Here is a 17,500-nt window from a genome sequence, read left to right as displayed (position 1 = left end):
TTTAATTGTATACAGCGATGATAGTCTGCAAAAGGTAAAACGCTCGCTGAACGTATTCGAAAATATTTATGATCAGAATGGAAACAAACTTGAAAAAGCAGCTGAGCAAAGTATTAAAAAATGTTTGGATTCAGACATTCCAAGATATATACATAAACTAATTGATGATGAAAATAAAGATTATAAAGAATATATTAATGATTATAATTATAATTATATTTATAATTCTTATCTTAGAAAAGATATTATACAATTTTATACTTGTAATTTGTTACAGTTATATATTAAAGATACCAAAAATTGTGATTTATATTTAATTGATGAATATGAAGAAGATCAATCAAAATGTATTGATAATAAACAAAAAAATAAAAATACACAAAATGTATATAAAAAAGAAAAACATACTGTTGAAGAAAATAATGTTCTATCATCATCTAATAATATAGATGATATATCTGTTGATATGATCAATCTTCCATTACATCGTTCTCATATATTACTTATACTATCCCTACCAACATATTATCCATTTTATGAATTCTTTTTATTGATACAAGATTTTATAAATTTTATTGTGCACATCAAAATATTTAAGTTAAGAGGTTATTTAAACTTTCTTAAGAAAAAAAAAAAAAAAAAAAAATTCAATAATAAAAAAAAAAAAAATAATATTAATAATAATAATAATAATAATAATTATAATAATTGTAGTAGTTGTAGTAGTTGTTGTATTGATAAGATTAAAAAAAATGATATCGATGGAGATATAAAAAAAAAAAAGACAGAAAATCCAAATGGGGACACACAAATGAATACATATAATATCAATTCCAAATCTCAAAGTAAATGCAAACAAAAAGTAAATAATTTAAAAGATGAAAATAACACATATATAGAAAATAATGAATTATGCAAGTTGAATAATAAAAATTATAATAAATTAACTCATGTGGAAAAAAAAGAAGAAAAATTTTATAGGAAAAATATTTCTACACATGATAATATTTATGATGATCATTTATATTCTTTTGATTATATGGATGATAGTTCTATAAGTTCTGGATCATATTTATATGAAGACTCTTTGAAAAATGTGTCTTTAAAGGAAGAAGAAAAAAAATTATTAAATACATGCGTAAAGGATAATTTGAAAGATAATTATATGTATAATGAAAATGTTTTGGATTTATTAAATGTAAATAATGACATTAATAATAATAATAATAATAATATAAATGGGAATACTTATGATTGTTACCAAAAAAATAATTCTTTAAATTATTATAATTTTCTTCACACAGATAAAATCTTGTCCTCATATAACACAATGTATCATAATATAAAAAAGAACTTAAAAAAAAAAAAAAAAATTCATACCTATTCGATCCTTATATTTTTCAAGACACAAATATATGCTGATATGTTTTATAAAAAATTCCATTGTAGAAATTTAAGTGCCTTTAAGTGTACAAAGGTATCAGAGAAAAAAGTAAAAAATTTTTATGACAACTGGTATATATATTGTGCATTTGTAAATTTGATATATTATATATTAAATGATAAAGAGAATATGGAACATGTGGCTACAAATGAATCTACTAGAAAGTTCATATTGAACAAAAATGTGTCTGATGGTATATATGATGGTATATATGATGATATGTCTGATGGTATATATGATGGCATATCTGATGGTATGTCTGATGATATATCTAATTTTATGTGTGATAATGTCCATATGGCATGTGCTGATAAGGATATCCCCCATAAAATCCCCTCTAAATACCTTAACACAAGTATCAAAAAGAGAAATATGAATGAGCATATTTATTCTTCACAACTTTTTAATATTAATAAATATGAAAATTTTATAAAAAGTATTATTATAGATACCAAAGTTTGCATTTCTACATGTTTATTATGTATGGAATTATTTGATAATGATATATTTCTTCTCTTAACAAGAAATAAAAAATTATGTATTAATAAAAAAAGAAACAATAATTATCATGATTATATTAATTTGTCATGTAATGTATGTACGCTCATATTTTTTTATGATATTTCTTGTAAATTGTTTAATAGTGACTTTTGTCATATTTTAAAAACACAAAATTTAAATCAACAGCAATTTGTTGGTTATCTTGAAAATTGGTTTTTTCTTTCAAGGGGTAATATGTTAGGTGGACAAAATGAACAAAATGAAAAATATTATAATGATGAAATAAATCAAACTGATAAAATAAACCAGTGTGATAAAACAAACCAGTGTGATAAAACAAACCAGTGTGATAAAACAAACCAGTGTGATAAAACAAACCAGTGTGATAAAACAAACCAGTGTGATAAAACAAATCAAAGTGATGAAAAATCTGATAACCTTTGTGCTTTAATTCCAACTAACCATTTGGACCATAAAAACAAACGTACAAATAAACATTCCTTCAAGATATTCCTAAATAAAAGAGAAGATGTTATATTAAAAGTATTATCATTAAACAACATGTTTAATAAATTAAAATGTAAAAACTGTAATAATGTTGACGATATATGGTTATGTTTGATATGTTCTAATGTTGGGTGTGGAAGGTATCAAAAACGTCATGCTCAGATGCATAGTTCTCAGTTTAATCATCATTATTGTATTAATATGAAAACAAAGAAGATATGGAATTATATACTAGATACATATATTGAAGAAAGAGTACATAAGAATTTAGAAGATATTACTACACTACATTCTGAAAATTCATATGATGATTTTTATAAAAACAAATATAGTAATATTCATAATAATAATAAAAATAAAAGTAAAAATAAAATTATTCATAATAATGATCATTATTCTAATCAATCTTATTATTATATACATACAAATGAAAAGAAAAAAAAAGAAAAAAAACCTTTGCATCTTTTATATTATGATAATAATTATATTGACGATTTTACACTTCTAGATGATGAGGAATATCCATTATATGATTATAATAAAAATATTTATAATAAAATATATGATATATTTACTAATGATATATACATAAATGATAATTTAAAAAATGAATTATTATATATATTATATTCACAATTATCACATGAATCTAATATATATAATAATATTTTAATAGAACTTCAATATATATATTTAAATAAACTTGAACATCCAAAAAATATTATCAAAAATATTACAGATAAAATATTAGAACTACAAATCCAAAATAATAAAATAAATTTATTATCTACATATCTAACTAATTCTATAAAAAAAAAAAATAATTTAAAAAATTCTTTACAAGAAAAAATTAAATTTTATAGAAATATAAATAATAATATTATTCTGCAGAAAAAAAATAATAACATAAATAATTACTCAAATAAAAATATAAATAAAGAAAAGGTGGATAAAGACGTAAAAAAAATATACAACTTGGATCAAACCATAAAACAGTTGCAACAGCAAGTAGATGACCTACTAGCAAATTTGTAACACACAAAAAATAAAAAATATATATATATATATATTTATATATTTTTATATTTTTATATATTTTTATATATTTATATATTTTCATTACAGTCATGTTTTTATTTCCTTTATACATAATTCTTAACCATGTCATATGTAATATACCATATGTTTTTTTTATATGGTATACCATTTTTATATTAACAATTTTTTTCTTTAATTTAACGTTTTTGAAATTATAAAAAACAAAAATTAAACAAATATTAAACAAATATTAAACAAATATTAAACAAAAATTAAAAAAAAAAAAAAAAAAATATTATATACACAAAATATTATGTCGTTTATATATATATATATATATATATATATATATATATGTACATATTTGAAAAATCTTTATATATTATAATATATAATTATATATATTAAATAAAAGTTGTATATATATTTATGCATAAAAATAAACAAAGAAATATGTTTTCATAATGGCTTATTTTTTTTTTTTTTTTTTTGTTCCCTCTATATATTTTCTATATTTTTTGAATTAAAAATTAAAAGCTGCACATAAAAATATATATATATATATATATATGCACACATATATGTCATGTATGCTATATATTTTTTTATTTTTATGGGAACCTTTCTCCACCTGAAGACAATTTATTTAAAAAAAAAAAATTGCCCTTAATTAACAAAAAGAAATTTATTATTTTATTTTATTTTATTTTATTTTATTTTAAAAAAGCTCAAATAAAACTTTGTATAATTTTTTCAACATAACCGTTTCTTTAATAAAAATGTTATAGAAATGATTTTTCATGGATTCGTTTAATTTAAATTTTTTGTTATCTTTTTGTTTGTTTTCTATATTATTTTTATTATATTTTTTTTGTTTGTTACATATAAAATTATTATAATGTGAATTTAAGAAATATTTCTTACATTTATTTTTTCTTTTCATTGAACAGTTATTTTGTTTATACATATGACATTTATTATTATCATTCATATCATTTTCATCTATATCAGAATCGTTTATATCATCATCAGTTTGTGTTTCTTGATCATTTTGTTCTATATTTGATATATTTTTAGGTATAAATGTAGTATTAACAGTTGCACTTTTTTTAAGGTCATTTTCAGCTTGATCAATATTTTTTTCAATAGATTGTAGTAATTCTCCTTGTCCTTGTATATTATTATAAACTATATTACCAGTATTTTTTAATTGAACTGAAAAATTTAATAAATTTGATACAATATTTTGAGCTAAATCTACACGTTGAGAACTTTCATTCTCACCATTTCCATTTTTTAATGTTACAGCTATATTTCTTAATTCATCTGATTTACCCATTAATACTTCAATAATATTTTTGTTTAATTTTAATTGTTCCTTTTCTTTATTTAATACATCCTCTTCTAAATCTAAAATTTTTTTAATGATCTCTAAGTATTTTTTTTGTTCATCAGTTATATCATCAGATTGGAGTATGCTATCTATAATGTTTTTAATATCTGATATGTCGTGTGATTTTTTTCCACTGTCATCATCACCGTTGTTAGTGTCATCATCTTTATTTGTGTCATCTCCATTATTTGTGTCATCACCTTTATTTGTGTCATCACCTTTATTTGTGTCATCTCCATTATTTGTGTCATCACCTTTATTTGTGTCATCACCATCTTCATTCTGATCACTCATCAGATTTACAAATACACCATTTTTATTCTTCTTATCGTTCACTTGTTTGCTCATGTCTATAAAAGAATGACTTGTTACAGTAACATTTTTAAGTTGCCCTTGCTCATTTAACTTATCCATATAATTCTGATTATTTTTATATTTTTGTGATTTGTTAAATTTTTCATAACTCTGATAATTTTCACTTAAGAATGATAAGAAATTATTAAAATTTTGTCTTTGTCTGTTTAATAATTCTTTTATATTCTTTAATAAATGGATAAGCAATATTTTTTGATTTCTTTCTTCATATATATTTTTTTCATTATAATTATCATCATTCTTTTTATTATCATTTTCTTCATTTTTCAAATTATCTACAGACATATTTACATCTTTTTTGTTTTCTTGAAATATTTGATTGTTATTTTTATTTGTTGACATTTGATTATTCATATTGTTGTAGTTACACATTTTGTTGTTATTTGAACAACGTGGCTTCTTCATGTCTATAGATTCTTCTTTCTTCTCAATAAATGTTTTATTATTATTATTATTATTATTATTGTTCATGTTTTTATTTTGGTTGAATGAACTGTTTAGATTTTTATAAAAATCGAAAGTATTCTCTTTATTCTTATTTTTTATTTCTTCCTTGTTTGTATTTTTTTCATTCATTTTTTTCAATTCTTTTTTTTCTTCTTGGAATTCTTTATTTTTTTTTTCTGCAGTTACTTCAACCTTGACATTCTTTTTCTCATTATAGTCATTTTTATTATTTTTATTATCTTCATTTTCTTCATCATCTTTCATTTCATCCTCTTCATTTTCATCTTCTTTCATTTCATCTTCTTTCATTTCATCATCTTTCATTTCATCATCTTTCATTTCATCATCTTTCATTTCATCTTCTTTCATTTCATCTTCTTTCATTTCATCCTCTTCATATTCATCCTCTTCCTTTTCATCATTATCCTTCTCAACCTTTTTAACCTCTTCATTTTTGGTTTCCCCTTTTTTATTTACCCCTGTTTGTATGGCATTATCCACCTTGTTCACATTTAAATTTCTAGAACATGTTTTATTATTTTTATTATTATTTACACTTTCTATATTTGTCTTTTTTTCAACATTATGTACATTTATATCTTTTAAATTTGGTGCGCCACGTTGAACGGGTATATTATTTTTATTTATTTTATTTCTATCATTGGGAGATGATTTTATCAAGTAAAATGAACTAGAAAAACAGTAAACTATAATAAAAAAAAAAAAAAATTTCATTTTTATATTCTTGTATTTTATAAAGCATAAAAATAGACACTTCAAGTTTCAAGTGGATTTCTTTTTTTTTTATTATTTCCTAAATGTGTACACTAATATATATACATATACATATATTTATTTATATATAAATAGAACCTACAAGTATATACACATATATATATATATATATTATAGTGTTCTTATAATGTTTACATATTAATACATAATTTACAATGTATTGAAAAATCGAACATTCACCTGAATAAATCTAAGTGATTCACATGATTATTTATTTTTTATTTTTTTTTTTCTTCCTAATAATCAAAATTTTCTATATAAACAATAAGGAGAATATATGCAATACATACATATACATAAAATATGTATATATAAAACATATTTTTATTTATTTTATTTATGAATATTTTTATTTTTTAATAGAATATCAAATAAGCACTGTTGTGCACTGGATTTGTGGTTACACGTGCACACACTTATTTTGTTCTTATAAAAGTTTAAAAAAAAAAAAAAAAAAATTAGGATTATTTAAAATTTATACGATATATTAAAAATATAAAAATAAAAAAATGTCGACTGAAAAATATTAAACAATATCATGAGTAAGACGTGGAAAGAGGGGTTAATATTTTAACTCGAAATTATATATACAAAAAAAATAATAAAATAATTAATACATAAACAAATATATGTATATATATATATATATATATATGTATATATGTATGTATATATTTTTAAAAATACAAAAACAAATAAAATAAAAAAAAATGATAAAATAATAACCATGTATTTTTTGTTTAAAAACAAAATAATATAAGATTAAACATATATATGTGTGTTAAAAAATAATAAAAAAAAATTACATATATTATTAACAATTATTATTATATATTTATAATATAACCACCTTGTTATATCTATATAAAATTGTCAGAGATATAATTATCTTCTGTCTTTTTTCAAACCATTATTATTACTAATGTAATAATTTGTATGTGAAGCAACAATATGCGCATTATTTGTTATTATACTTTTTTTTTTTTTCTCATTCATATATTTTTCATATACTCACCGTTTTGTGTATCTTCCCTTTTAATATGATCTTCTTTTATATATTGTTCCTTTTCATCTCCCTTATGAATATCATAAAAAATAGGAAACTTTAATATAGCTGCAATACCTGTTAATGAATTTAATTGTTCACCTGATGTATGATTATCTGAAAAAATATAAACTTTTCCTCCTGTATTTTTTACATGTTGTACTACCTGAACATATTCCTTTCTAGTTTTAACATCACAACTTCTAAATGTTTTATCAGTTATTAATAATGAATCTATAGCATTTATTTTCGATGCATATTTCACTTCATCAGGACCATAACAAATTTTATCTTCATCTTTTTCAAAAATTTTATAAAATTTATTTAAAATATCCACATTTGATACTACTTTCAAATTTAAAATTTGTTTTTTCATATTTTCATCATTTAATATTTCATTTAAAGAATTTTTAAAAATATTCGATGTTTTTACAATTAAAAATTTATTTTTTAATGTGAGAATATTCTTATCATTCTTCATATCTGATTTTTCATACAGATAAGTAAAAAAATCATTTTTAAAAAAACCAGGACCTCCTAAAACCAGACATTTTATTTTCTCAAAATTAATACTTGAATATAAATTTTTTATGACATTATTAAAAAAACTTTCTAATGATTTTTTATATGACGACGAATTATTTTTTTCTTTTTTCTTATGTATTATCTTATTAATACTAAATATTGTTTTATATAATTGTTGTGTAAGTAAATACATATTAGCACGACCACAATCAATTAATAAAATAGCAATTTCACAATTATTCTTTATATTAGTACATTCTTCTAATTTTTCTCTATATATATTATCCCAGTTCTTTTTCATAATTTTTATTTTATCATTAACACCTATATCAAATGTATGATACTGACCAATCTTAACATACTCATTTACTTTTACATTTTTTCCTGATACTCTTAAACTATTATTTTCACAATCAAAATCAATCTTAGTAATACACAATGTTAACATCAACTTTCTTATTTCAGTTACATAAGAATTATTACCAATATCTTTCTGAACCTTTCTTGAAGTATAAGATTCTATTTCATCATTTAAACTTAGCAAATTATACACTCCCCACAAATCATCATCCTCTTCTGTAATTAAACCGATAATCATCTTATCGTTATCACGCTTTCTATATAATAACTTCATTCTTTTATAAATGACAAATGTTATCTAAATATATATATATATATATTTATATATATATTGAATACATACAAATAAATAAAATAAAATAATAAAGTAATATATTGGGGTCGTTATTTCATTTTTTATATATAAATATCATCCTATATTTTTTACCCATTATATTATGTATATTTTATTTTTTAAAATTATATTTCACAATCACGATACATTGAAATAAATAAATAATTAAATAAATATATATATATATATATATATATATATGTTATATTTTTTATTTTCAGGGGTAATAATTTTTAAAATATTTATTTATTTTAATAATTTTTTATTCATCCTAATAAGTCATCACTTTGATATATAGGGCAGAAGTTAAAAAAATATATATATATATATATATAAACAAAATAAGAAGAAAATACATTATACATACATATATATAATATATATTATATAAATACTTCGCTTAAAAATATCACCAAAGGAATATTAACTATTCAATAAATATTATTTGATTCATAATACCAGAAATACTGTATTTTTTTTTTTTTTTTTTAATCAAATATTTTATTTTCAATTTCCTGAAAATAAAGGAAATAATATGAATATATATATATATATATATATATATTATGATTATTTTATTGTTTATATGTTTAAATATTCTCAATTTAGGAATAATAAAAATATAACAAATTTCCAAATTATCTAATATAAATTATATATGTTAAAAATATATAATTACATCTTGTTTTTTTTAAAGATTTTTTCCTTTTTATTATTATTATATAAACAAGTATATGTAAATCATATAAATTTATAGCAAACATACAAATATTATATATTTTCCTTAAAATACACTTACATATAAATCTAATTAAACAACCAGCATACAAAAAAAAAAAAAATGGGATATGCATTATAATTATACATGAGCCTTTAATTTTTAATATAACAACTTGTATTTCATATTATTATTAAATATTTTATATATTACCAGAAGGATTAATAATAAAAAAAAAAAAAAAAAAAAAAAAAGAAGAAAGAAAGAAAAAAAAAAAACAGACACCTTCCATACAAATTAAAAGAAAACACTTTAAAATTACAAAAATTATTAATTATAACTTCCTAATAGACACATCTATATATTCAACGAATTGTAGATATAAAAATTATTCTTAATATTTAATATTATGTGATGTGTCCAAACTATTATATATATATATATATATATATATATCAGTTAGCTGTTTTTTTTTTTTTTTTTTTTTTTTTTTAATTTTTTTAGCTAACTTGTTCAGGTGAATTATAACCACCCATATAATATAAATTATGACTTTGTTAATAATTTTTTTTTTTTTTGTATTTCCTTAATTTATATTTTTATAATTAATTATATGAAGATTAAAAAATTAACCATTTTGTCAATTTGTACATAGTGATGAATTATATATTTTATGAAGAAACATTATATATAAATAAATATATACATATATATATATATATATATATATATATATATATATATATATACAAATGTAGAATGATTATATAAGAAATAACTCTACAGTTTTCTCAATTTTTTACATTTGTAACACTGAACATTTGAAAACAGATTTTGTGTTTTACAGCTATAACATTCATAATATTTATTATTATTCTGTTCGTTACATTTTTTTGTATTTTTTTTTAGATTTTTATTATTTTCTTCACCTTTTTCAAATAGAAAATTATCATAACATATATCATCGTCTAAAGATAAGCCATATGCTTTTTGAAATACTTGTTTTTCATATTTTAATTTCTCTTCATTAATATAATTTGATGAAATCTTATTTTCAGAAATGTGTTTATTAAAATAATCAAATGAATTATATGAAAATTCTGGTTTCGTTTTTATATTATCATTTTTTTCTATTGAACTTGAATTATCTCGATATTTTTTTTCTTTATCTCTTTTTCTTCCATGTCGGTTTTTTTTTTCATCGTTGTGCAAAAGCTTTTTTTTGGAAGAATCATCAAGATAATTATATTTGTCATATTTATAGAATTTTTTATAGTCATCATTTTTATCATTCTTATTGTATTTATTATATTTATCACTTTTATATTTATCATATTTATTACTGTACTTTTTTCTTTCCTTTTCCTTTTTTTTTTCATGCTTATGCTCACGATGGTGATGTTTTTTATTTATTTTTAATCTACTTTCTTTTATAATTTCCTCATCTCCATCGTCATATTTTTCTTTCATTTTTATAAAGTATAATTAAACACAATGCAGAGACAACTAAAAATCTTATTTCCCATTTAAATAATATATTCAATTATAAATTATATATACATTCGAATTATAATTATACACTATGTTTAATAAGTATGTTCTTTTTTGTTTTTCTTCAATTTCCTTTCTTTTTATATTATTTTTTTCTGAGCACTACATATACAATTGCATGTTCAAATATTTTTTAATATAAATAAGATTTTTATCATTTTTTCATTAATAAAATGATTTTAACAAACAAAAAAGGAAAAAAAAAAAAAAAAATTAAAAATCAAATAGTTATTTATAATTACACGATAATATTATAAATATTTGAAGTGAAGAACTTAGAAAAATGTTACCATATATAATATATAGGTTTTAATTTTTTTTTTTTTTTTTTTTTTTTTTTTTGTTGGGTGGAGTTTCTTTTAATATACGTAAATTTAAAAAAAAAAAAAAATAAAAAAAATTGAAGATCTTTTTTTCAAAAAAAAAAAAAAAAATATATTATATATAATATATGTTATATGTTAATATATAATAATATAATTTTATATCTTTTTATTATAGTATATTAATTAATGTTTATTATATATATAATAATTACTTCTTATATATAATTACATATATATATATATATATATATTATATATATGTTTATATATAAAGTTTCATTTTTATTATATTCAATTTTTTTTTTTTTTTTTATATTATTACTTACAATTTTATATTTTACATTTTTTTTCATTTGAATAAATGGAGAAATCAAATTTTGAAAGAAAATTGTACTATCGAATAAAAAAATAAAAGTTAAGAATTAAATATATTAATATATTGTAAGATAGAAAAAAAATATGTATGAATCAAATAATCCATTGTGACATTTGAAAAAATATAAAAATAACATATATAATATATATATATATATATTATAATATATTTAAAAACTTGTATTTATATACAAATATAAAAGTATATATATTTTGTCATCTTTTGTTGTTATATATTTTTGTGTATATATTTTTTCCTTAATAAAAAAGAAAAGAAATACTTGTATAAATAATACCAATTATTTATTTATTTATTTTTTTTTTTTTTGGGAATTAAGAAAAAAGTAGAAATATGTTTTCTTTAACATTATATAAGGCAAAGTGAATAATTTTATATTCATTCTATTGATAAAAGTTGCTTTGAAAGTTGACAGTGAATTTATTTTCTTTTAATTTTATATATTTTTGTCAGTCTATAAAAATAAGTAATAACATATAAACATAAAATTCATACATTTTTTATATATTACGTTATTTGTTTTTATTGTTTGTTTGCACTTGTTGTATATGAATTTGAAGTTATATAATATATATATATATATAGTAGATGAACAGAATGGACCTAAACGATAAAAGATATATATAATATTGTATATGTTTGAATCTTTTATTTTTTTTTTCTTAGAAATGGATGAGAATATATCTAACGGAACTTTTATATATTTAATTATTTGGTTTGTGTCTTGTATTGTGTTTTGCATTTTTTTTGCAAGGGATGGAAAAATATCAAGATGGAATATGATTAAGTAAAAAATTTTTAAAGAAATATTTATTTTAGCTATATAAATGAATAAATATATATATATATATATATATATATATATATATGTACATTTATTTATGTAACTAGCCATTTTGTTTTATTACATACATATACATATATATTTTTTTTTTTTTTTTTTTTTTTTTTTGCAGGTTAATAATTACGCTAGTTTCTTTGGCTGTTTTTTGTTTATGGATATTGTAAGTTTATAATAAAAAGAGAAAAAAATAGACATTGTAATTATATAATTGTAAATTTGCATTTATGTTATATTTTTTATATATTTGTATATATCCTTTTTACATTTTATTTTATTAAAATTTTTTTTTTAGTTGGCTGTGTGTGTATATTTCTCAATTAAATCCCATTGTTTTCCCACAGAGGAGGAGCGTAAAGGATTAAAAAAGAAAAAGGAAAAACAGTATATGTTTCTGAATATATGTTGATTAACGAATATGAGAAAGGATTACTTATATATGTATATGTGACTATTTTTTATTTTACAGATGTAGAGCATATAAATATATATGTAATATATCTCCATTGTATATATAAATATATATATATATATATATATATATATTTATTTATATTTTATAATTATTTATTATTTATTTTTTTTTTTTTTTTTGTGCCTATTTTTTTTAAAAACCCTAATGAACCATTCATTCTTTAAAAACTATTAATTTTCTTTTATCGTAGAATTATTTATATGATTGTAAAAATATTTACAAAAACCAAAAATTAATATTAAAAGTTTATATTTAAAAAAAAAAAAATAAATAAAATAAAATAAAATAACTGAATATATACATTCACAACAGTGAAATAAAATATGTTTCTTTTTTTTTTTTTTTTTTTTTTTTAAAATGATTATATATCCTTAAATTGGAAAAAGCACATAATAAATGAATCTATATAAAATATAATCATAAATTATAATATTTTATTTTTTCCTTTGTCACATATATATATGTGTACTACTGTAAGACAAATAATGTTGTGTTTAATATAATATTATGAAAACATTTATACATATATATAATAAATTGGTGGAAAAAAAGAAACAGTTTAAATGTTACATAAAAAAAAATTAGAGAATGAAAATAATCATAATGTTTTTATATTTTTATCATGACAAGTATTTAATTTTATCCTTTATTTAAATCTTTTAAAATATATAAATAATATACATACACATTTATTTATTCATTTATTTATTTAAATCCTTTTCTGCTTCCATATTAGCTTTAAATTTTTGTAATTCCGATTCAACTTTTAAAATAAATTTATCGTCATCGTCATCATCATCATCCCATCCTAAAAAAATTAAAATAAAAATAAAAATAAAAATAACAAATTATATAAAATGTTCACATAAAGGATTTCATAATTTTAAAAGGAACTAATCATATATATATTATATTTTATATATTTTATCACATTTGAAACTAACCTGCTGCTCCCCAATCTTCTTCCCAGTTTTCCAAGTCTGTGTCTACATTTAAAGCTACACTTCCTATATATAAAAAAAAAAAAATAAAAGAAATAAGAAAAAAAAATACAAGAAATATATTGACAAAATGAATATATATCTATAAAATAATATTAGTTGGTATATATTTATTTTTTCACATATTACCCATTTCTTCAAATTCTTCCAATTCATCATCAGGCTCATCAAAAATATACATATTTTCTCCACTGATTTCATTTACTTTTCCCTCATTCTTATTTTCTTTCATATCACTAAATTCATTTTTATTACTGTTATCCTGCATATTTTTTTGCATTGCTAAAAATTATTATATTGTATATATAAATATATTTCTTAAAAAATAATATGAAAACGGAATAACTCGATATGATATATTACTTAAATATGAAATAGTATTTTACGCAAATCTGTATTTCCCTTTTAAATAAATAAATAAATATATATATATATATATATATATATATATATATATATGTATTTTTTTTTTTTTTATATTGATATAAATTTATTTTTGATTTTATATTCTTTTCTTGTATTACTTTTTTTTTTTTTTCATACTTTGTAAAAAAAAAAAAAATATATATATTACCAATTTTATTTTTTTTCTTTTATAAATTCACAATTGTATATTTGAACTCAATATTATTCATTTATTTTTATTAATTTTTTTTATTTTTTAGAAAAAAATGTATCTTACAAAATATACATAAAATTATTATTAAAAAAAAAAAAAAAAAAAAAAAAAAAAATATATATACATATATATTATATATATATATATATTATATTATATACATATCATTTAATATATTCCATCTATTTTCTTAATAATTTAGCCTTTTGCTTCTTTTCTCTTTTATACGTTTACAAAAGGACCGATATAGTGCTCTCCTCAAAATGGTGTAAATCGTTTTAAATTTTTTTTTTTTTTATTTCTTTTTAAATTTGTTCAAGAAACATTTGGAATATAAGAATTACAGAATATATATCTTTAAAAAAAAATAAAATAAAAAAAAAAAAGCCATACAATTTTTTTTTTTTTTTTTTTTTTTTTGAAACTATTCAAAAATTTATAGAAATACGACTTGTTACAATTACTTCTCAATCAATAAATGTTGAATTGGAAAAATAAACAAATAGATAAACATATATATATATATATATAATATTATATAATATATGTAATATTTTTGTTTTCCCACTTAAAATTTAGTCGTCTAACATATAGTATATATGACTGTAAAAATTATTTATAAAAGTTAGATAACTGATAAATATTCGTTTATAGTTTAAAAATATGTACAAAAAAAATAAAATAAAATAAATATATAAAATATATAAATAATGATAAAATCAAAATAATGTAAGCATCAAATTAGTGATTAACAAAATAATCCAATAATATAATATTATGTATAAAAGGTAACATATATATATATATATGTATGATTTTATTGTGTGTATTTGTATCCATAACATATTAAAAGCATTATTATATTTTGTTTCCTATATAATGTTATTTTATTCATCCATACACTTATAAATTTTTTTTTTTTTTTTCTATGGACTTCTTACAAAGGAAGATAAGTTGTTCACATTATAAGAGAAAGATTTGGCAATGTCAAAAACTAAGTTTCCAAAGATATATGAAAATCCTTCTTGGGGACTCACCATAATACCCCATGTATATGGTACATCATATGATACTACCGTTTCCATATTTTTTATATCTTTAGGTACATATATATTTTTCCCATTAACTAAAGCTTCTACTGTTAATGATCTTGAATTTTCTAAACCTAATTTTAGAGTGTAATGTGTTAAATATCCAGCATTATTTGTTTGAACATTTGTTACTGTTATATTAGTTAATCTATTACTAGATGGTACTGCATTTCTAGTTTTTTCAAATAAATTTTGACTTAATGATAAAAAATATAAAGCCACAGAACTTGTATCTAATGGGCTTTTACCAGAATTCGATACAAAATTTTTTATATTTTCACGAGAACTAGAAAAAGATTTACTTGCTAATATTCTTTCTTCAGGGTTAATAATACCATTACCTTGTACTCCTCTATCTACAACCTTTCTATATGGTACATCTTTTGATATATTTTGTAATATATTTAATAACATGTTACGTTCATTCTTATAAGAATCTTCTTTTTGGACAGGTAAGAGACTAGCTGTTTCTAGTGTATTTGTTAAGGTTACAGGGAAAAGTTCTTTGACATCCATATCTGTGCCATTAAAATTAAATTTTAATCCATATTTTGTTGTTCTCATTACATCTATTAAAAATTCAGGTAATGGACATAAATAAGAAATATCCTTATTTTTTATTCCACTTCTACTATCATAATGACCAACTAAATATGGTAGTTGATATGGGGCTCTTTTCATTTCTGGAAAAAAAAAACTACCTAAAGGAACACTTATATTTGATAATATCACATATATATCAAGGATATTATTTACTTCATAATTTTTGTCTCTTTCTCCTTGTATTAATAATCCATATATTGGAGAATCCTCAACATTTATTTGGTTAAGACTATTTGATACTAAACCAGCAATAGTAAAACATAAAGATTCTTTTTTTAAAGTCTCTCTTAATACCTTTTCTTTATCTCTAGAATTTAATTCATACACACCAAATAATACTTCTAAATCGTTTATTAAATATCGAAATTTATCCATATTTTTTTTTAAAACTTGTCTTGGTTCATTCACATTATAATTCTGTTGTTTTAATTCTCCATTCGCATCAACGTACAACTCATAATTATTTTTTCTTACATAATTAATATTTTCTTTTAAATTGAATGCTTTTCCTCCATCAGGGTTCCTCTTCTTAAACTCGTTATCTAAATGCTTAGAAACATTACCATAACGTTCCTTGTAGGGTCTTACAGCTACGACGCTGTATACGAAAAGACAAAATAAAAATAGCTTATTCATTTGGTGAAATCACAAATAAAATATATATATATATATTTATTTATATATGTATAATTATGTGCTTGTTTGCAATTCTTTAAACTTTTTATTTTTCTATCTTATTTCTTTTTTTCTTTTTTTTTTGTGTGTCTTATTTATTTTTTTTTATAAATATTAAAATCAGATATATTAAAAATTTAAATATGTTATTAAATTTTTCTCGAAAAAATAAATTATGTAATATTTATGAAAAACAAATAAAAAAAAAAATATATATATAAATATATATCAATTATAAAAAAAAAATATTTATAGAAATTATTTTCTCTATATTAATACATGAATTATAAAAAAAAAAAAAAAAAAAAAAAAAAATAACCAACTATAAAATGTTCATATTTTTTTTTTTTTTTTTTTTTTTTTTTTAAATTTTTTTTTTTTTAAAAATTTTTTTTTTTTTTTTTAAAAAAAAAAAAAAAAAAATTATTTAAATTTTTTATTT

General features: G+C 18.9%; 7 protein-coding genes across 7 annotated transcripts in view; 2 read left to right on the top strand and 5 right to left on the bottom strand.

Moving 5' to 3' along the window:
* Nucleotides 1-3,487, top strand: part of PGSY75_0722300 (putative ubiquitin carboxyl-terminal hydrolase) — a gene marked incomplete at both ends in the record, with an annotated part of 3,495 nt that extends 8 nt beyond the window's left edge. Inside the window, one exon of the mRNA XM_018785064.1 lies at nt 1-3,487. This exon is cut by the window's left edge and continues 8 nt beyond it. Within this exon, the coding sequence (XP_018642565.1) occupies nt 1-3,487 (3,487 nt within the window).
* A 721-nt stretch (nt 3,488-4,208) lies between these two features.
* On the bottom strand, nt 4,209-6,440 carry PGSY75_0722200 (rhoptry-associated leucine zipper-like protein 1; the record flags this gene model as incomplete). The annotated part of the gene is made up of 1 exon (XM_018785063.1): nt 4,209-6,440. The coding sequence occupies one exon, from the start codon at nt 6,438-6,440 to the stop codon at nt 4,209-4,211; it is 2,232 nt and encodes a 743-aa protein (XP_018642564.1).
* A 1,052-nt stretch (nt 6,441-7,492) lies between these two features.
* PGSY75_0722100 (PelOta protein-like protein) lies at nt 7,493-8,704 on the bottom strand (the record flags this gene model as incomplete). Its single annotated transcript, XM_018785062.1, has 1 exon — nt 7,493-8,704. The coding sequence occupies one exon, from the start codon at nt 8,702-8,704 to the stop codon at nt 7,493-7,495; it is 1,212 nt and encodes a 403-aa protein (XP_018642563.1).
* A 1,558-nt stretch (nt 8,705-10,262) lies between these two features.
* Nucleotides 10,263-10,952, bottom strand: PGSY75_0722000 (hypothetical protein; the record flags this gene model as incomplete). Its single annotated transcript, XM_018785061.1, has 1 exon — nt 10,263-10,952. The coding sequence occupies one exon, from the start codon at nt 10,950-10,952 to the stop codon at nt 10,263-10,265; it is 690 nt and encodes a 229-aa protein (XP_018642562.1).
* A 1,469-nt stretch (nt 10,953-12,421) lies between these two features.
* On the top strand, nt 12,422-12,959 carry PGSY75_0721900 (hypothetical protein; the record flags this gene model as incomplete). The annotated part of the gene is made up of 3 exons (XM_018785060.1): nt 12,422-12,540; nt 12,710-12,757; nt 12,890-12,959. The coding sequence occupies 3 exons, from the start codon at nt 12,422-12,424 to the stop codon at nt 12,957-12,959; spliced, it is 237 nt and encodes a 78-aa protein (XP_018642561.1).
* An 811-nt stretch (nt 12,960-13,770) lies between these two features.
* On the bottom strand, nt 13,771-14,350 carry PGSY75_0721800 (hypothetical protein; the record flags this gene model as incomplete). The annotated part of the gene is made up of 3 exons (XM_018785059.1): nt 13,771-13,877; nt 14,014-14,076; nt 14,200-14,350. 3 exons carry the CDS (start codon nt 14,348-14,350, stop codon nt 13,771-13,773), a joined length of 321 nt encoding a protein of 106 aa, XP_018642560.1.
* Nucleotides 14,351-15,615: 1,265 nt separating this feature from the next.
* Nucleotides 15,616-17,019, bottom strand: PGSY75_0721700 (putative secreted ookinete protein; the record flags this gene model as incomplete). Its single annotated transcript, XM_018785058.1, has 1 exon — nt 15,616-17,019. The coding sequence occupies one exon, from the start codon at nt 17,017-17,019 to the stop codon at nt 15,616-15,618; it is 1,404 nt and encodes a 467-aa protein (XP_018642559.1).
* Nucleotides 17,020-17,500: the final 481 nt, after the last annotated feature.

The sequence above is a fragment of the Plasmodium gaboni genome, chromosome 7 (genome assembly GCF_001602025.1).
Source record: "Plasmodium gaboni strain SY75 chromosome 7, whole genome shotgun sequence".
NCBI classification, from domain to species: Eukaryota; Apicomplexa; class Aconoidasida; order Haemosporida; family Plasmodiidae; genus Plasmodium; species Plasmodium gaboni.
The sequence above is the reverse complement of the archived record's forward strand: the minus strand, read 5'-3'. Positions and strand labels throughout refer to the sequence as shown.